We start from the raw sequence: 21,042 nt of genomic DNA on the forward strand, positions 1-21,042 counted from the left end.
CAGTCTTTCCTCTGCCCCTCCCATGCAGAAAAGCATAATCTATATATTGTCGGGCAGGATTTGATGTATGTGAGCATGTGTTCCATCTCAGTTTGAATCCTGGCTCTGCTGCTTCCTAGCTGTGCACCTTGGATAAATCATTTTACCCTCTCTCTGCTTCAGTTTCCTTATCTGCAAAATAAGGGCAATAGTACATACTTCATAAAGTTGTTATGAGCATTAAATAAGTTACTGTGCATAAAGCTCTTCACACTATGTGCCAAGCACTGCTGTGTATCTGTTAGTATTTTATGTACATGTATTTGTTATCATATGCATTTATATCTCAGAGTATTCACCAAAAGCTAATCTAGTCTCATGGAAGCCCCTTTCTATAGTCTCTAGTTGTATTATTTCCCTTAAAACCTGATAAATAGGGCTGGCCAGTTAGCCAGAACAGTGATATAACACCAAGGGGTTCCAATCCCCATACTGGCCAGGTGCCAGGAAAACAAAAACAAAAACACCACCACCACCACCGCCAACAACAAAAACCTGATAAGTTATTGAAGAATTAGGACATGATATTACCAACTCATGATCTTCAGCCATGGAACCCCAATGCCTGGTACAGGATTAAGTATAGGCCATAGAATCTTGTACTGAGACCATGTCCAGAAGTGGAAAAGATCCAAATCCCTAGGAATAGAACTATTCTCTCAGTTTGATCTTTCCTCCTCAGCACATGGTAACTCTGTGCCTCCAAAGGCGTGGGCTGGTGGTTCTGAGTTGGAAAGGAAGTTTTGGGCACTCTGATCCATACCAAGCATTGATGCATTATCCCACTGCCAATTATAAAAGGAACTTGAGACAACACTCTCCTAGTGAAATTACAGAATTAACCAATACAACAGCTATAGGCTAGGAGTGTTCAACACTACTTTCTCACCACCATTAGAAAGTAGTGATAAAGTACTGAGACAGTAGTTTTAACACCCAGTTGGAAGTAAAATATTGGCCTGAATGAGATTCTAGACCCATATGGGAAATCAACACTATTAACCTTTTCCTACCCCTGCCCCCAATCCCCCACCCTCAACATCTGCAAACCCAATCCTACCAAGACCCGGAAAACAACAACAATGTAAACATCCATATTCACTTTATTTTAAACATAGAAGCATGTACCCAAAGAGAAGCAGGACTAAGAACCATCATGGAGGCTTGCTCAAAGTGATCTGTCTTAGCCTTCTGACCCTAGGCTGTTTCATGATCCAACGGCTATGGGGATGGAGCTGCCCCTTGATGGCACGCACATTATAAAAGCCAATTCTCCCATCCTTCAGAGGTGATGGAGAAAACAAGGCATGAAGTCAATGAGTCCCTGTAATACTGCCCCAGAATCCTTCCAGTGATGGTATATGACCGCCTGCCAGTCAACAAACGTGACTGGAAGGGGATCTAGAAACAGTGGATGGTGTTGGGCAGAAAGTTATCCTGAATGATGTGTACCCAGCACCAGGATACACCTTTCCTTAGAATGAAGGGAGCAAAGCCCTCAGAAAAGATAGAGGCAAAGAGACATTGATTAGAACATTATCTCATAACAGAGGTGGGGCCATTTCCCACCATTATTGTAAAATAACTGTAACTAACCAAAACACATACAGAACTCTTTAATAGAGTTAACAAAAGTACAGTGGATTGGGAATCAGGGGTAGAGGTACTACTCCCAGAAGGAAAAACTGGGATAAGGGAGCCATGCTGACAGGGCCCTGTAGTTTCCATTCTAGTTTCTCAGAAATAGGACTAGGAGCCCTAGTCCAGAAATAACAGCAAATACCCATGATCACTGTGTGGGGCTGAATCAGAGGAAGTCAGGCTGAGCCAAGAAGGTATAAGTATCTCAAACGGCTCTCCAAATCCAAAGATAATCCTTATTCTTTATTCCCTCCAGTAATGTGTAAAACCAAGAAGTCTGAAACACTGGAGGTGGACACCTGCTTTTTTGTCTGGGGAATCTTGATGCTTCTCATTACACCTCACAATTTGCATGGGAAGGGAAAGGATGGTAGAGAACATGGATATCCTGCCTGCCACTGTGAGGGCACAGAAAATGGTAAGGATATCCAGCTGTGAGAGGAAGCAGCAAGGCAACAAGATGCCTTGAACCTGGGATAGGGTTATGGCCAACAGCTCTTCTGGCCGGACTTTGGCTCCTCAAGGAGAGGTCTCCATGGAATGACCATGATTCCCAACATGGCCAGAAAACCCATCAATCCCACTCATGGGGCAGATGATCAGAGGAGCTGCGCTCTTCCCTCCCGAGTAACTCAGACTGAAGTAGGGCCGGACAGGCCCACAGAAGGTAGCATGAGAGAAGGTAAAGGTGTGACACCTCTCTGTCACGTTGTAGAAGGAGACCTCACCAGCATCATAGTCCAAGAAAATCCCCACCCGCTGGAGAGGGGTCCGCAGGGGGAGGGCAGTCATTGGGGAGGTAAGAGCCCAGTATTCTTTCCCATACCATAACGACACTGCCCAGAATCCATTCTGGGGGGCCGAGGTAACTCCACCTTTTCTGCACACTGAGTCTTCACAGACACCTATGGTCCACTTGGCTTTATCTCCCACCTCTACCTCCCAATAATGTCTCCCAGCGATGAAGCATGGAGAGCCCAAGACACAGGGAAACAGATTGAACCGCTCAGGGTTGTCGGGCAGGTCCTGTTGAAGGTAACTGTACCGCACTTGCCGCAGATTATCAGAGAGGATCAGGCTAGGGTAGGCTGTGTCTGGGTCCAGAGTCACGTCCACTGCAGAGACACAGAGGAGAGGGTCAGCCTGAAGGCCAGGAGAGCCCACTCTAGAACACTCAACCTTTCACCTACCCCCCTGAGGAAAAAATCAGAGCTCCCCACCAGAGATTGCATTCATTATATGGTGAAATACATCCTGAAGCTCACATTTCAAAAAGTACTGCTTGGATTAACTTGTTACCTTTTTTAAGCCAGGACATATTAAAGTACTAAAATTTTACCCCTATCTCCTTTCTTTCACATTTTAAGTCACAATATCCATCATAAATCGAATTTAAGGGTTTTTTTTTTTTTTTTTTTTCTTAACCATGTTTACAATCCCTTAATCTGAAAGTTTCACGTGGCAAAAGTTTCACAGAATTCAGAATATTACAGATTTTAGATAAGCAGGGTCTGGCACAGCACTCTAGAATCAAATATTAATAGATCTGCTGTGAAACACATGAATTTTCATATCCTGTAGGATAAAGACTCTAAATAGTCCCACATAGATTCAGGTTTTGCCATCATAATTAATTTGCTGCAAAATAATAAAAAAGCTTTTGGCTTTCAGAGATTTGGGATTTTGGAATTATGGGTAAGGGACTGAGAACCTGTACCAATTTGCCCACCTTTTAAAACACTCTTTTACACATTCTATGAGATCCTTACTCTGCACATCCAAACCCTATGCACCTTCTTCTAATGTCCACTGTTAAGACCCACATCTTCCTCAAAGTTTTTCTTTATCAGCCCAAGCCATTACACTGTTCCTGCTCTTAAATCTAAAACTGTGTATCACCCATGTCATCTCCTCCAGTATTTAGTATTACAGTATCTTGCAATCATGTGGTGCTTTCCCACTTTAAAAGCACTGATATATTTCCTCATTTGCTCTTCACATCTTGTTCAAGAGGAAGATTCCCAAACATTACCTCTCAGAAATCAAAATCCAGGCATGCTAAATGTCTCCCACAAAATATTTATGACAGGCAACTGGTGGAAGTGACCCAAAATCCAAGAACCCTTAGTTCTTGGTTCAACAATCTGTCCACGACAGCTGCCCATCTCTTTCTTATGTCATGGGTATACTTCATACCTCCAACCAAATGATGTAAACTCCAAGGGTAGGAAGGTGTCTCATACGCTTTTCTTCCCTCTAAAGTACCCTACACATGTTTGACAGTATTGGACGTAAGCAAGGTATTCAGTTAATACTCACTGAAAGAATTAAATATGGACCACAGCCAGTGGACACCAATGAATGAAGAACCATTGTATGTAGAGTCCTTCTCTTCATGAACAGGATTCACACAGAAGGTGGCTGTGTGACTGTGGAAAGTACACACCTCAGATTTGAGTGCCACTGGGATTGCAGATTTACCCAGTCTCTCTGAACTGTAAGGTGAAAGTGGTTGTCAAGGGGAGGAGGAGTTTCAACCTTCACCCCAAGGCCCACTGATGGGATGACACAAGGCTCCTGGACTCTCTCTAGCACTCTGAATAAGAGCTGAGCTCAATCGCTCTTGCTTGTTGCAAACTGCACGTTGCCCTGAGGCTGGGCAGGCACAGCATTGTACCAGCAATGTTCTAATTTTTGGAGAATTGCAGTTTCCACTCTACAATCCTTCGTAACACCTGAGATTGATTTCTCCCTATGGCTTCAGCTCTGAGGCATTTCAGGAGGCAAAGCTATTGTAAACACACAAAAACTACCAGTGGATTTTTGCAGTTGTTGTTGTTTATCATTTTTACACATGTAACCTAAAGAATCCAAACTTAGAAAATTTCCAGAATCATTCACAATAGTAGTTTGGTTCACATGGATTTTTTACTCCTTTCCCCAATATGGTTTTTCTCTCATCACCTACCTGAGTATAACTGAGCCTCTCTCAATTCTGAAAGAACAAAAGAGAAAAGAAGTTATGGACATCTTACGACTATTTCCAGGAAATATGTAACTGAGGGAGCTTTGGTTAGTCATCATAAAGCAGTGGTCTCTGCTAGAAACTCCATAACTCCTATCGTCAGCCATGCACTGATTTCTTCATACATCATATGACTCCATCATCCAGACAAGAACTTTAAGGGAAGAGAGATTGAGAGCCTTGGGTGGAAGGATAACCACATGCATGAGATTAGTAGAATAGGATAAAACTAAGCCAAGATCAAGAATTCCACCCTCCAATGAACCAGCTGGCTCTGCAAGAGGAAACATGATTCCAACTTCATGTCATATACAATTCTTGGCTTTCATAAGCCATCTGCATTCTAGGGCCTGGGTGGCTCAAGTGACACCCATTGCCACTCTGGGGCAAATGAGACCACTCACTTATAAAGCACTTTACAGTTGACAAAGCATTTTCATACATGTTCTCAATGAGCATTTTAAGTAGCAAGAAAAGAGTAGGAGAAGTAAATGAGAGCCAAATCAAAGAAAGTCATGTCTGAACTAACCACTTCTGATATTATTCACTACATTAATGGAGTTTTCCCCCATTTGTCTTGCTTGTAGAGGACACCTTGGTGTCCCCTAAATTTATGTTGCTAGATGCCAAAAAAAGTATATATCTAAGAAAATACAATGCAAATATGGATTCAGCATACATAACATAGGAGATTATCAAAGATTATGTGGGCTTGTAATTTGTAATAATAAGAAACAGGGTTTACTTAAATATAAATATTTCAGACTCTACCAGACTGCCTAGAAATTTTGGTATTCAGTACATGGCCAACTCCTAACTGAATGTGGCCCATAAATAGAAAAGTTTAGATTTGGAAAAGCTTCTCTCAAATGCCTAAACCTCTTTATTTAATAAACAGAAAGACAGGACTTATTGTGTATCAGGCTTCATTCTAAAGGTTTTAGAAATGGTAAGTAATCTTAATTCTTATAACTTTATCAGGGGGTACGCTGGTTAGCTCACTTGATAGAATGTGGCGCTGACAGAACTTTATGAGGTAACAACTATTCTTCTCATTTTACAAATGAGGAAATTGTATCAGAGTTCGTATGAAGTGGCAGAGCTGGGCCCAGAAGCCAGGCCGCCTGATTCTGGAATGCCTGCTCCTAACCACTTCCCCCGTGGAGCTGCCTATGTCCTCCTGTCCTAAGTGGTGCTCAATTCCTCCTGTCCTGGTTGGCAGCTGTGCCCACCAGCAGTAGGAGCTCAGTAAATTACAACTGTAAATACTGGCTCAAGTGAAAGGTAACTAAGATAGTTCCTGTTTATTTGCTTTCCCAATAAGAAAAATCAAATTAATTCTGTATTAATTAATTTTTGGATTGGCTATTTTCTCCTCCATCAATGTAGATTGAGAACTGACTGATTATACTATAGTTAATAACAGACTTCAAATTAGAACAAGAAGTTATTAATTGAAAAAATTAACAAGACAAAAAGAAGACACAAAATACCAGGGAAGGCTGGCTGTGGGTATCACCCTCGTCCCATCCTCCCACACTGAAGGGTATATGCTCTTCTTCCCAGGACACTTCAACATCCAAAGCCCAGTGAGTAGATAAATTTACCTTGGATTTTCTCCATATCTGACTGCATTTTTTCTAAGGAGAGAAAAAGAGAAGATAAACAGTTTGCATCCCACTTTCTGGCTAGAAAGCATATTCTTTCAGGCAACAGAAAGATACCCAGAGTATAAATCCATTTCCGCTCATGACGACTCTTCTCACATTACCTGTGAACTGCTTCAGACTCTCCGTCAAGAACAGACACTTCTGGGCAAAAATGTGGATTTTCTCTTGCAGATCTGGAGGTGTTATCCAGGGTTCAGGGATCCTGATTCTTTCAGCCCTAAATTTAAAAGAACATGAGTGAATCCCTTCTCCAATTCCACTATCTTCTAGGGACCAGGACAGGGCCTGGGCTAAACTGTCCAACACAGGTGGACAGTCTTTAAAACAAGCCACAGCAGCTTTTCCCATCTTCTCTTCCTGGACTATGATCCTCTAGACCAGAAGAGGGGAGACATCTGACTCATTTTTATATCCTCCAAAGCACCCAGTTCAAGGCTTTTCAAATAGCAAGTTCTCAAAAAGATTTACTGAATTAAATTGAATATGAGGCTGCCCTTGTCAGAAAGCACTAGATTCCATGACAAAGTGCTTGATATTTAATGTGGGGAACTATACACATAAACTTCAGGTTCCCTAATATGGAGAGACAGGCACTCTGGGGGACAATACGCAATTTCCCCACCTCTATGAGGGCATCTATGGCACAGACTGCTAGCAGCCTGCTCTATAACCCTCCTCCCATCCTCCAAATTTTATGGCTCATGGCCAACCAGTCTCCCTTGTAGCTAGACGTGACCTTGTGACTGAGTTCTGGCCATTGAGAAATAAGAAGTACCTCACGGTATTTTGAGAAGTCTCCTTAAAAAGTAATATGATGTGATTTATCTCCCTCCTCCTGGCTAGTATTCTAGCAGCTATCATGGACTATACAAGGGTGCTTGAAAAATCCACCGAAGATTCATATTATCTTTTCATTCTACTTTTCCACAAACTTTTTGAAGTACCCACATATGAAGACCACATTAGGAATGGTAAAACAGTGAACTGGAGGAAATTTGAGTCTCTGAGGATCACTGGTCCTCACCACACCAGCCCCAGCCTACCTAACTACCTTTCTTATATGGTGATATATTTTTATTATGTTTAAGCCTTAAGCCAATGAAATTTGGGCTTTCCTATCTCATATATCTAAACCCAATCCTTAATGTCAAGAATTGCTGAGGTCTCAGAAATCTACCTCCATGTCAGGTGAGAACTAGACTGCCATCAGAACCATAGCAGGTAAAGGTAATATCTTGTGTTATTTGGCTGGGACTGGTACAGGCTCCAACTTATCTCCATCCCAGAGGCCCTCAAGAACCTCAATTCTATCAATGTGATTCTATCCACATAAAACTCCCAGCCAAACTACGCCATCTATGAGGCCCTTCCCCATCTCCTCAAATGTTCCCACATAGTCAAGCTGCATTTTCCTCTGGAAGACTTTCACCACACAGCATTTTAATGAACTTGCAAGTCCAGCTCCCTCAGCCAGTCTCCATCGCTTTAGATACTCTTGCACCAAACATTATCTCCCCAAGGCCTATCCCATTTGCCCTCACCATCCGTCCTACAAATACAACTCTGCCCTGGCTTCTTGCTCCCTTCAAGCTCTCCCTCTTCTGTCATGTCCCAAATCCCAGGGAGCTCTTCCTCACTTTCAGTTTGATGATACAGTAGAGGAGTAATGAGGATAAGAGCCAGAATCCAGGTGGCTCATCAGGAATTATGTAACTGTAGGCCAGTCACACCTTCCTTAGGCCTTATTTCCTCCATTATAGGGGGAAAAAAAAAAGATAATGAAAGGAAAAGGATTCTGAAATGCATAAGAAGCTACAGCTATAAGCAACTCTTGTAGTCTGCCCAAGTCCCAGTAAGTCCCTATTCTCTCCATGGAAGTGTCCTCATACCCCTAAACTACCAGCATTCTCCCAAGTGAACCCCCTATCCCCTCACCCCTACCCCACAATTTGTCAGTAATTCCTGAGTTTTACTGAAAAGAGCTAGTTCATCTATTCTTTGTACATTAGTGACTCTCTTCCAGGACGGTAGTATATGTGTCAATTTAGTAAGATGTCCATCTCAGGCTCTGGGCTCCTTTCAGGATTTACAAATGTAGAGGAGACAATCTTCCGTGCTTGATTTAACATTACTGGGAGAGAAAACTGTACCTGCTCAATGTGTCCCCGATGTCCTACAAGAGAAAAAAGAAAGGATAACCATGAGAAGCTACTCTTAAGTCCAGTTTTATTTCACAGATGTTTGCTGAAAACCCAACCATGGGCTGGACATCCTGAGGGAAACTAAGGAGGATCACTGCATCATAACAGTCTCAAGGAGCTAAAAATCCGGCAGAGGAAACTGGGATGCACACTATTTGCTACACCAGCATTCCCTATGCCCTCCTTCTGTACCCACCATCCACTGGCCAAGGATTTCATGATTTCAGACTTATTAACTCAAGGATCCTACACTTGGACCTCAACTGCCTACCTGTCCAGCTTGCTTTCTTTTTATGGTGGAATAATTTCAAATACACAGAAAAGTTGTAGTACAAAGAACTCCTATATTCTCTTTTCCTAGATTTACCAACCTTTAATTGTTCATTTAATTTGGTTTATTATTTTATCTTTCTTCCCTCTCATATATAATATATATATATATATATATATATATACACACACACATGACATATTTATCTTCAGAACCATTCAAGGTCACTGTTTGCACTACATCCCTTTATATGTCCATGTGTTGTTCCTAAGAACAAGTACATTTTCTTACATAACTATGGTACGGTTATCAAAGTCAGGACAAGAAATACTGGTATGTTTATCTAACCCATAGTCCATATCCTAATTTAATCTATTGTCTTAATAATGTCATTTACAGCTATCTCACTCCTCCAGTAATCCAGGAACATGCATTGCATTTAGTTATCATAACACGTGTATTTAACTGGAGCGGTTCCTCAGCACCAATATGGCTTTTGTGGCACTGACATTATTTAATACAAGCCAGTTATTTCACAGAATGTCCCTCCATTTGGGGTTGTCAGATAGTTCCCTCAAAATTAAATTCAGGTTGCACCATCTTTGACTAGCGTATGTTGTGTCCTTCTAAAGGTACATAATATTTGCTTGACTCTTACTGAAAAAACTGACTTTGATCACTATATAGTTACTATTTTCCCTTTTGTAACGAATACGTAATTTATAAGTGATACTTCCAATCCTCACTGAACTTTCCACCTTAGATTTAGCATGCATTGATACTTCTTGCATGAACTAATTTTTTACTATGATGTTTGCCAAATGGTCATTTTCTAATATCAAAATTCTTTCTATATTACTTAGCTGGCATTCTCCAGGAAGGAAAAATTTTCCCTTATTTATTATTAGTATGGACTCATAGTTTTGTTTAATTTTTTTCTTAAAAAGGCTGGTCAATTAAACCATTTCAAAATAAAAAGTATTTTTAAAAAAGAAAAAAGGCTAGTCAAGTGAAGCAGTGAGAGTGGAGAAGGAACAAAGGAATCTGTAACTGCTTGTGATCAATTAGTTGTAAACACCATTATACTTGAACCAGCCTAGACTCATAAATTCTTATTTTATTCAATGGGTAATAATCCATTACTGTTCTTATTTATTTTGGTGCTCTTTAAAGTCAGAGACTTGGCTAGACAGTCCCTGTCATTTTCTCTCCATCCCCTCCCATCTCATTCTCTCATCTCCCCATCATTTTCTGGTTTATCCTTCCCGTTTCTTTTCCAAAAATAAGTAGATACATATATTTTTCAATTCCCCCTTCTTTCTTACACAAAAAGTAGCATATTCCATATTTTACACTTTGATTTCTTCATGTAGCAATAGATCATGTTAACCAGTCCATATCAGTTTATAAGTATCATTCTTATTTTTTCTACAGTTGCATAGCATTTCATTGTGTATTTGTGCATAATTGACTAAAGAAATCTTCTAGGTTTGGAAGTTAGACTATTTCCAATATTTGGAATTACAAATAATGTTGCAGCAAGTAACACTGTACATATGTAATTTAAAACATTTTTCACACTTAGGTATATCTTCAACGTAAATTCCTAGCAGGATTCTTGAACAAAGTCTGTGTGTATGTGCACACACACACAGGGTACTTCAAAAAGTTCATGGAAAAATAGCATTGAAAGATAATACAAACAATACAAATCTTTCCATGAACTTTTTGAACTACCCTTGTGCAGTCTTATTAAATATTACCAAATTCTCCTTCAAAAGGGCTGAACAAAAAAAAGGGGGGGGGGGCTGTACAATTTTGCATTCCCATCCACACAAGAGTCTCTTCCACATCTTTGCCAACAGTGTATTAAGTCAAAAAATTTTTGCTATTTAATGGGTAAGATAGGGTATCTTAGTGTGGCTTCAATTTGTTTATGTTTTATTATAAGTGCAGATGAACATTTTTTCATATGTGCACAGGCCAATTTTATATGTCTTTTGCAACTTGCCTATTTGTGTCTTTTGCACATTTTCCTATAGAATTTTAATCTTTTCACCCTCAATTTGAAAAAGCTCTTTTTATATTAGAGCTATTATTTCTGAACCCTTGACCTTGGTGTTACAACACTAAGCTCTAACCACCTGAGCTAACCGGCCAGCCCTAGAGCTAATATTTTCTTTTAATTTGACACAGTCTTTTGACTTGTTAAAAACCTTTGACTTGTTACAATGGGTGTGTGGTTTTATTCATTTGTGCTTTAGGAAGGCTGGTTAGCTCAATTGGTTAGAGCATGGTGCTGATAACACCAAGGTCCAGGGTTCAATCCCTGTACAGGCCAGCTGCCAAAAAATAATAATAATTATTATTATATAGGCTTTGTAGTATGTTTTAGTATCTAGTAGGGCCAGTTCTCCCCACACAGCTCTTCTTTCCCAGTGTAACCCAGCTATTTTTATGAACTTATTTTTCTATCTGAACTTTACTATCAATTTGTCTAGATCCAGAAAAAAAGCTTATTGATATTTTTATTAGAATTTAATGAATTTTTATTAAATTTATTAATTTGAAGAACTGACAACTTGGAGCCAAGATGTCTTATCCAAGAAGAAGGAATACTGTTTTATTTGTTCAAGTCTGTTTTGTGTCTTTCAGGAGGATTTTATAATTTTCTCCACACAGGTTTTTGTACACTTCTAAGTTTATTCACAGGTTTTTAAAAAATTTTTTTTTTTTTTTTTTTGCAATTTGAAACAGGTGTTCTCTTCTAATATCTTCTAGGGGCTTTTACCTGTGCATATGATTTCGGTATGTTAATTTCTTTTTCAAATTCTTATGCCTTTAATTGTTTTCCCGTAACTGAATTGGTTAAAACCTCCAGTACAATTTTAAATAGGTGTAGATGATAGTGGGCGTGTTGCCTTGTCTTTGTCCTCAATGGGAATGACTCCAGTATTTCCCATTAAGTAAGATTCAGCTTGTTTTTCCAATCATTTCCACCATAAGCACTCTTCGATAATCATCAAAACCCTCCCTCTTCATTGAGTCCATAATCTCCCTTTCTTTCTCCACTTTCCTCATCATCCACCTTCAATTTCACAATCTATCTGTTCAAAAATATTTTCACAAATACCTTCTGCCTTTAAAGAAAGTTCTAAAACCTTAAGTATGGTGCTCGCTTCAGCAGCAGATATACCGAAATGGGAACCAGGCAGAGAAGAGTAGCATAGCTCCTTGCACAAGGATGACACACAAATTTGTCAATCGTCTTATTTAGTTACGGTTCACAGCAGCACTAGTCACAAGAGTCAACAGGTGGAAACAACCCAAATGTCCATCAACTGATGAATAAACAAAATGTAATATACATCCATACAATGGAATATTATTCAGCCATAAAAAGAAGTGAAACGATGATACATACTACAATATGAATGAATCTTAAAATTATGCTAAGTGAAAGAAGCCACATATTGGCCACATATTGTATGATTTCACTTACATCAAATATCCAGAATAGACAAATCCAGAGCCAAGGGGTGGGGTAGAAGGGAATAAGAAGTGATTGCTTAATGGTATGGGGTTTCCTCTTGGGGTGATGAAAGTGTTCTGGATCTACATATTGGCTGATAATTGTACAACACTGTGAATTTACTAAATGCTATTTTTGTACCACAGAGTTGTATACTTTGAAATGGTTAAATTTATGTTATGTATATTTTACAATAAAAATAAATTTTAAAAAACCCTCAAATCCATCTTTCAAAACCCCAACCCTACTTGAGATCTGCTCAACTATCTGCTTTCTCAGTGCCTACACCAGAGTAGTCACGATTGGAGAAAGCACAGCAGACAAGAAAGTCACACAACAGGGCAGAACAGCCCCATTATAAGTGGATATTCTCTGACCAAACAATCCTATTATGTCTCACAGACCATACTCTGAAAACCATAATTTCTTCCCATACAACAGAGGACCTTCTGAAACTAACTCCTGCACATACACTTTAGTTCCCATTCCCACCTGCCTTCTCAGGGATAGCATGTTGCTGATTGGTCCATAATTTCTTGTAGCGTCAATGTCTTCCCTCATCTGGATCCTTACAACATAGAAGCTCCTCCCACTCATACTTTGAAAATATGTTTAACTAGTTTAAGCCTCCCTTCCATATAAAACCCCACAATCCTACCTCATCTCTAAGTATTTTCTTACATCCCCTTCATAGTCATACTTCTTGAAATAGTCATTGATTGTTGATCTCCATTCACCCCACCCCATCACCACTCCCTAAAATGGTTTTTGTCTGAATTTTTTCAGGGTGAAGTTGTACATAAGGTTGCAAATGATGGCTATGTTTTTAAACCAAGTGGCTATCAGCTCTGATATTATTTGACTTCAGCTGCATTACTCTAGTCTATTCCCTCCTTCCTGAAATATTCCTTCTTCCTGCCCTCATTCTGCCTCTCTGATCAACTTTTTGCAAACTTTTCCTTCACTCGCTGGCAATTAAATACTGATGTTCATTAAGACTCAAGCTGTCTTTTCTTATTATTTTAAAGCAAGGGTTGGTAAACTTTTTCTTAAAAGGCCAGACAGTAAATATTTTAGGCTTTGTGAGCCATACAGTCTCTGTCACAACTACTCAATGCTGCAGTTGTAGCAGAAAAGCAGTGACAGACAACACATAACTGACTGTGCTTCTTTCAATAAAACTGTATGGACACTGAATCTGAATTTTATATCACTTCATGTATCCAGAAATACAGATGCTCCTCAACTTACATGGGGTTACATCCCAATAAACCCATTATAAGTTGAAAATATCCTAAAATGGTATGGTATTAAAAATGCATTTAATACACTTCACCCACCAAATATCATAGCTTAGCCTAGCCTACCTTAATGTGCTCAGAACACTTACATTAGCCTAAAGTTGGGCAAAATCATCTAACACAGTAATAAAGTATTTCTATAATTTTATATCTTATATTATAATATTTTAAAATAAAGTGTTGAATATCTCATGTAATTTATTGAATACTGTATTGAAAGTGGAAAACAGAATGGTTGTATGGGGACTAGAACAAAGTATGGTTTCTGCTGAATGTGTATCATTTTCTCACCACCATAAAGTCAAAAAAATGTTAAGTCAAACCACCATAAGTCAGGGACCGTCTGGACATTCTTCTAATTTTTTCCAACCATTTAAAAATGTAAAAACCATACTTAGCTCTCAGGACATACAAACACAAGTGGTGGTCTTTATTCTATCATCCCCTCTTAATGGAATTTATCAACACCTGTGATAACTGTTCACTTATTGTCTGATCTCCACACTAGGACAGAATTTAGGAAAGCGTATTCACCACTTAATCCCAGTGTCTACAGTAGTGCCTGACCGAGAGCAGACAACAGGCACGGAACGAACAATCAACAGACAGGCATTAGCTCACTTCCTGTGGTCTTGCTGGGTGAGGCTGCTGCAGCTTCACCACTTGCACTACCACGGTTAAATCACAGAACTGCTTAGGCTAACCACTCCTGTTCAAGTGCTTGATGTTTGAGGCTGTGGAAATGCACATATATGTTACAATTACAGGATACTGGAATGAGGAGGGTTTTTAAATGGCGTGTTGTCCAAGCCCCTCATTACATAATAAGCAAATGAGGTCATTAAGGCTCAGAAAGGTCAATAGCCTTGCAAGTGATCACAACACTTGTCAGTGCAGGGCAGACCTGGGCGTCAGGTCTTCCTTTTGCCCTTTCCATGCACGACACAGTGAACCTGAATGATCCAAGTTGTGTCAACCAGAACTTGTAACATACATGTTTTCCTTCCAACATGCCCAATATAGAGCTTGGCAAGCCCTTGCTACTCCCGCAGAGTTAAGGAGACAGTGGGTCCTGGATACCACTTGGTGAAGAAGGGAGACGATTGTTAGTGGGAGCTGTCTTGGCAGGGCTCTCCAAGCCTTACCTGCAGGAGCTCCCTGGTGGGCTGCTGCTGCTTCTCTTCTAGTTGGGCAATCAGGCTGCTGAGGTGGGAGATGTTGCAAGAGAACTGAGTGATGGCACCATTGATGCTGTTGTAGATGGCCAAGTCTAGCTCCTCGAGGCGGGCCAGGAGGCGATACTCATGCTCCTTCAAGGAGTGATACAGCTGCTCAAACTCCCAAACAATCTTCTCTCTCTCCATCTGGGTCAAGCTCTGTGCAGATGACAGGAAAGGGCAGTGAGGAAAAGCAATGCTCACCTCTAGAGCCCTTCATATTTTTCCCCTGACTTCTTACCCCAAGGCCTTATCATTTCATCCTAGGACACTAAAATAAGCACTGTGTTCATTCACTCATTATTTCCAGTCTTTACTGACTGGATATATAATGGCCAGGAACTGAGTTACCCCGGTGATAATTAAGACATACTGCCTGCCCTCAAGAACCTCAATCAAGTGAGACTCAGGTCCATGTGACACATGTAGTCATGGATGGGTAATTAAAGATAGGGTGACAGCCTGTAGTGGGAGAAGCTGATACAGTCTTCACAGAAACAATGATCACACAGGGTCTTGCAGGATGAACAGGAGTTCACCATCCACGTAGGCAATGAGCAGGAGGGCTTTCCAGACAGAAGAAATGGCAGAGGCAAAAGAGTGGAGAGAGAAGGCAATGGTTTTATCTGGCTGGAGCACATGAGTGCTGAGGAGAGAGGCCAGAAAAGGTAAGAAGGCTGGCTGGTTAATTCAGTTGGTTAGAGTACAGCCTTGTAACACCAAGGTCAAGGGTTCAGTTCCTGCACTGGCCAGCTGCCAAAAAAAAAAAAAAAAGTTAAGAGACCAGACCATACCTTGCCTGGCAGACTAAGGAGTAAGAACTTTACTGCAACAGGGAGTCACAAAGAAAAGTGACATATCAGATATGAGCCCTGTGGAGGACAGTTTGGAACAATCAAGCACAATTTCCTTGGCCAGTTTCCTTGGACCCTTCATATGTAATCCATATGCTTTATCTGGCCTTCAAGGATGTTCACCACCTGCCCTGCCCACTGGCTTTGGGTGGCTAGGGGGTGGTGGTGGTGGCTTCCTCATGGTTCCCTCATGGTGCTCACTTGTTTGTGAAACCTTGTCTCTCCTTCCTTTTCCACCCCCGACTGTCAGCACTCTAGCACAGTTTTGTTCTAAACAAGGAGTCAGAAAATGATTCCAAAGGAGCCAAGTAAAGTTTAACTGGGACACAGCCATGCCCGTTTATTTATGCACTGGCTATGGCAGCTTTTGAGATACAAGAGTTGATTATTTGTGACAAAGCCCATACAGCCCACAAAACTAAAAATATTTACTATCTGGCCTTTTACAGAAAGTTTGCTGACACCTGTTCCAAATTCAATTCCTAAGAACCTTCCCCCACTGACAACCCTCTAATCCCCCATCTTAGGGGCATTCACTGTGCAACTTAGTAATGCACACATACTTTTGTTCATAAATCCTTTCCATAAGTTCATGCCTCTTCTTAGCTGGGTAAGTCCTCTGCTGTTTCTCAAAGGGGGTGCTCCTGGCAGCCTGATAAAGGCAATTCTGCCTGGCACAGACTGTTTTTTGTATCAGAGAAAATTTAGCATCCCTGCCCCACCTTCCCCAATAACTCAATTCCTCAAGTGACAGCCAAAGAAATACCCACACCACTGCAAGTGAGAAAAGGGCAGTACGAGCCTTGCTAGAGTACCATAGTCTAGTCCAAACCATATCACAGATGAGGGAAATGAGGCTCAGAAAGGTTGTATGACTCTCTACATCTGTATAATCAGCCAGTGTCAGAGTTAAGAAGTATGACCAGGTACCCTGATTCTCAGTGAAGTGCTGTCTCTTCCCTTTGACAATCCTCCCACAGAGGACAGGACAGTTGCATGCATAATGGTTGGAGTCCGCTCAGGTTCACTGAGAAGATTTTCCATCCATCAGACCTATTTTCAAGCAAGGAAGTCTCAGCAGATTGTGTGGGCAGATCAAGTCGTGGGATCTAAGGACACTATGGGAATGAATTCCCAGACCAGAAGTTCTTTACTACACCCTGGCCAGGACTGACAATATTTCTCACCAGATAACGCTAGATACTAGTCTAGAAGTTTGCTTTTCAGATGCAAATACCTCTAATGGGTGGAGATTTACAATATTTTATTTATTGTTCAAAAAATTTTTTATCTGCAGCTGGGAACAAGTAAAAAAAAAATTTAATACCTAGTTGGTGGATACATAAGTGTATATTATAAAAATCTCTGTGCTTTGTTTGTTTGTTTGTTTTCAAAACAAAACTCCCAAATACCTCTATCATGAATTATCACATCAGCCAGTTGCCAAGGCCTTGGGAGACTGGGGGAAGACAGAAGAGTGAAAAATTCAGAATTAAGACATTGTCAAGAAAGGAACACACTAGAGAGAAAACAGTGGGGCTTACACAAATTCACTATCAGCACCTGTCTGCAGAATGGTACCAAAGGAGGCTAACTGTGCCCAAGAATTTCATCTGTCTCAGCTTTTGACAAGGCTCAACCTTGGTCTACAGAAAGCTAGTAGGTTAAACCTTATCGACAGGTCAGATTTCCAGAGGTCCAACCTTGGCTTCTCCACTCTTTTCCCCCCAAATGGGGGAATCCTTTGGTTCTCCAGGTGAGTTCTCACTGATATGTGGGGTCATTCCACCTGTACCTAGAAGTTCTGAGTGACCTGGCTGAACAAGGTTAGGGGGAAAGCAGTATTTGTGAAATCCAACAACCCTTACCAAGAGTTCAGCTCGTGCCTGCTCCCCCTGTGCCCGACGCCTCTTCTTTAAGTCTTTCACTCTTTTTAGATGGTCCAGCTGGTTCTGAATTTGTTCCTGTAAACAGCAAACAGTTTGGCAGCTCAAGATTAGGCAGATCTTAGCCATCAGCATAGCTATTCTGCTTATTACATGGAACCCACACTCCTGATACCAAGTCCCTGGTTAGAGATTGTCCTGAGACCACACTGCTACCCACTGGAGAAAGGCCCAGAGCACAGGGGGCCACTACACCTCTCCTTTGGCCATTTCTGTGTGTCCTAAACAGCGAGTCACCTACCTGTCCCTGTAAGGATACTGCATGGCTTAGCAGTGGGGTGACTACAATAGGAGGCTTAAACTTAAATTGTAGCTCTTCCAGAGGGATACTGAAAAAATGACTTAACTTCTCTCATTTTTCTCATGTGTAAACATCATCTTCTTAACCTACCAAAGTGAGTGAAATGATAGCTGAATAGTCAATAAATGTAATTATGCATGAATACATTCACATTTAAACACGGATGTATTGTGTATGTATTCCTGAAGCCTTCAACTACACAGAAAATACACAGTATCACTCCTTGAATGTCGCCTTACAACTGTTTTATATGTAATACTTTGTTTCCATGTTATTGTTTAGCTGTGCCAGTCTGTTTGTTCAAATGGCTCTACACGTCATACGACTTCACTTAATCTTCATAACTGTGTTATCTCCTGAGACTCATAATAGTGGTTAAATGACTTACTTGAACAGTAAAGAGCTCTGTTCTTTTCCATGAGCTTCTAGAACAGGACAGATTACAGGAAGTGCTGGGGAAATGCTTATAGACTAAGTGATGGACGTCTGCTTGATATTTTACAGCCAGTTAACATGTGAGTTTATCTGGGAGCCGAGGGGACTATGAGTGTCTCCGAAGCTTCTCGATACGTACGTGGTTTTACGCACATCTTTTATATAGTCAAGGGGGCGTCTCCATTGCCCAACGTGCCCGTGAGCCCGGAAACATAGGGGCACATAGGGAAAGGAGGGCGTGGGCGGGGAGACTTTTGGCTTCCTCACCAGCTACAGGTTTTCCTCCCAAATCTGAGTGCGGAGGCTCTGGAGCGGACAGAGAGGAAATGACGGCTGTGAACCACACGTCCGGCTCAGCCATTTTCTAGGCGGAAAAAAGGGAAGCCCCTTTGGCTTTCTCCTCCCTTTGTCCGCTCGCGCTCCCGCCCCTCCCGGCTCCGCGCGCGGGGCCTCACCTTGAAGCCCTCCACCGCCTCCTCGAGCGGCAGCACGCTGTGGCCGCGGTGCTCGCGGGAGCGGTCGCACACCACGCAGATGGGCATCTGGTCCTCCTCGCAGTACAGCTTCAGGGGCTCGCGGTGCTTCTCGCACACGCCCATCTCGCCGCCGGGCCCCGACGGCCGCTCGGTGCGCAGCTGCTTCACCAGCTGGGTCACGTTGGCCAGGTGCCGGTTGGGCCGCATGTGCCGCTGCGGGAAGGTCTCCCGGCACTGCGGACACGACACGTTAGTCTCCGCCGCGCCCCAGCAGCGGGCGAGGCACGCGCAACAGATGTTGTGGCCGCAATCGAGCATCATGGGCTCGGCGAAGTACTGCAAGCATACGGGGCAGGTGGTCTCCTGCTGCAGGCACTCGGCCACACTCCCGGAGGCCATGGCGCGGGCCCACAGGGGCGACCGGGCATGGGCCCCGGCACCGAGCTCTGCGCGGAGCCCAACTCTCCTTTGCTCTCCCGGATTCGCTGCTACTGGGCGGCGCGGGGAAGCGAGCGGGGCGGACGGAGGGCGGCGCGGGGAAGCGAGCGGGGCGGACGGAGGGCGGCGCCTCCGGGGCCCGGATCGCAGACCCGCCCGCGCGCCGGAGCCTCGGAGTGGCCGGGCCGCTCCTGTGCCGCTGCGCCTCGCTGAGAGTGTGCGGATCTACTGCCGCCCCACCGAGCCTCGCCGCTACGCGAGGGGGCCGGGAAGCGGGCGCCGCGGGTCAGGCTCACAGGGCCAAGCGCGCCGAGCGCGCAAGACAACGTGGCCGCGTCCGAGCCGATCCCCGCGGTCGCGCAGACCCCACCCCGGCGCGAGCGGAAGAGGCGGCTCGGGGGGGGCGGGGCTTGGCCCGCGCCTCCTGCGCGCGACACGATTTCGTGGCCTCGGGGCCTGGGTTGTTTCTTCCCGGAAAGGACAGGGACGCCCCGCTAGCCACCTTAAGGCGGGACGCGTCGGATCTCCAGCCTAGTCGCAGGAGCAGGTGATATCCGCGGGGCGCGGCGGTGACAGGGTAACCCCTGCCAGCACGCTCCCGCCCCACCTCCGAGCTCTCGCGCCGCCCGGCCTGAACCGCTAGTCTTTTGTCGGGTTCCTCTTGGTGCCCAGGCCTCAGCCCCTGCGAGAGAAAGCTGGCTTAGCGTAGATACCGTACCGGGAAGCGCGGCCATCTGGCCTCTCCCTGAGTCCGGAGTATGGCGGTAGCAGACTGAGCCCCACATGGTGTGTGATGCACTTTGTTAAACAGACCCATTTATACGCACTTGAAATTTTGTTAGGAAAAAGAAAGGTTTAATTATCAGACGGTAACATTTTTGGAGGGCAGAAACCTAGTTCTATCATTTCCCATCTATGCTCAAGCAAGTTGATTTACCATTTTGAGCCTCAGTTTCTCCTCCTGTGAAATGGGGATGATAATTATGCCCCAGCAATGAGGTAGACTTCATTATATCTTTTACTTTTTGAGCCCTAAAAATGTTTATTCATAAAAATAGTAATAAAATACCCACTACATAGGATTATTGTATTCAGTAGTACCTAAAACTTGCTTGCTCCTTTCTGACGTACAGTATAGAGAGATTGAGAATCCTGTGGTGACCCAATCTCTTGGATTCTCACAATGCCCGTTCTCTTATCCAGTAGACTTGCAACTCTTTTCTGTTGCTTCCTCATCCCTGACTTGGTATTTCCTAGTTTTCTTTCGGATTTTCTCAGTAAAGGCCTTGTGTCTGAGCAAGAGGGGCTTCAGTTTCCAGAACTCTGGTCCTCTTCCTTACGGGGCAAGAAGTCAGAGGAACTATATGGATTTACCAACCCCAATCCCACATCCCCCTTCTAAACCACACTCTGAGTACCCAGTCTTTTAAATCCTAGGCCCAAGTAGCCCTAACCCACTTCCAGAAAAATGTGGAGTACTTGGGCTAGATCACTCCATAGTCTGGTCTTGGTTTGAAATTGGATCAAAACTGAAACCTGGAAGAATTAAAGGATGCTTCTACTCTGATTTACTCCAAAAAGAATTAACAAGTATTGCAAAACAGTGTATAAATATGAGAGTTGCAGATATATAGATAAACTGCCCATCATCTCCCCCAACATCTCAGGAATGCAAACCTGGAGGTTGGCTTTGTT

The 21,042-nt window shown here is 42.8% G+C and overlaps 1 protein-coding gene and 1 non-coding gene across 2 annotated transcripts; one reads left to right on the top strand and one right to left on the bottom strand.

The window, feature by feature from the left end:
- Positions 1-1,124: 1,124 nt before the first annotated feature.
- Positions 1,125-19,548, bottom strand: TRIM27 (tripartite motif containing 27). Its single transcript, XM_063096717.1, has 8 exons — positions 18,889-19,548; positions 17,620-17,715; positions 14,826-15,056; positions 8,526-8,548; positions 6,477-6,592; positions 6,313-6,345; positions 4,649-4,675; positions 1,125-2,795 (listed from the first exon to the last, which is right to left on the bottom strand). The coding sequence occupies exons 1-8, from the start codon at positions 19,306-19,308 to the stop codon at positions 2,200-2,202; spliced, it is 1,542 nt and encodes a 513-aa protein (XP_062952787.1). The 5' UTR covers positions 19,309-19,548; the 3' UTR covers positions 1,125-2,199.
- Positions 12,023-12,126, top strand: LOC134379349 (U6 spliceosomal RNA). Its single transcript, XR_010023750.1, has one exon. It is a non-coding gene; the product is annotated as a U6 spliceosomal RNA (small nuclear RNA).
- Positions 19,549-21,042: the final 1,494 nt, after the last annotated feature.

This window comes from Cynocephalus volans, chromosome 5 (assembly GCF_027409185.1).
Source record: "Cynocephalus volans isolate mCynVol1 chromosome 5, mCynVol1.pri, whole genome shotgun sequence".
NCBI lineage: Eukaryota > Metazoa > Chordata > Mammalia > Dermoptera > Cynocephalidae > Cynocephalus > Cynocephalus volans.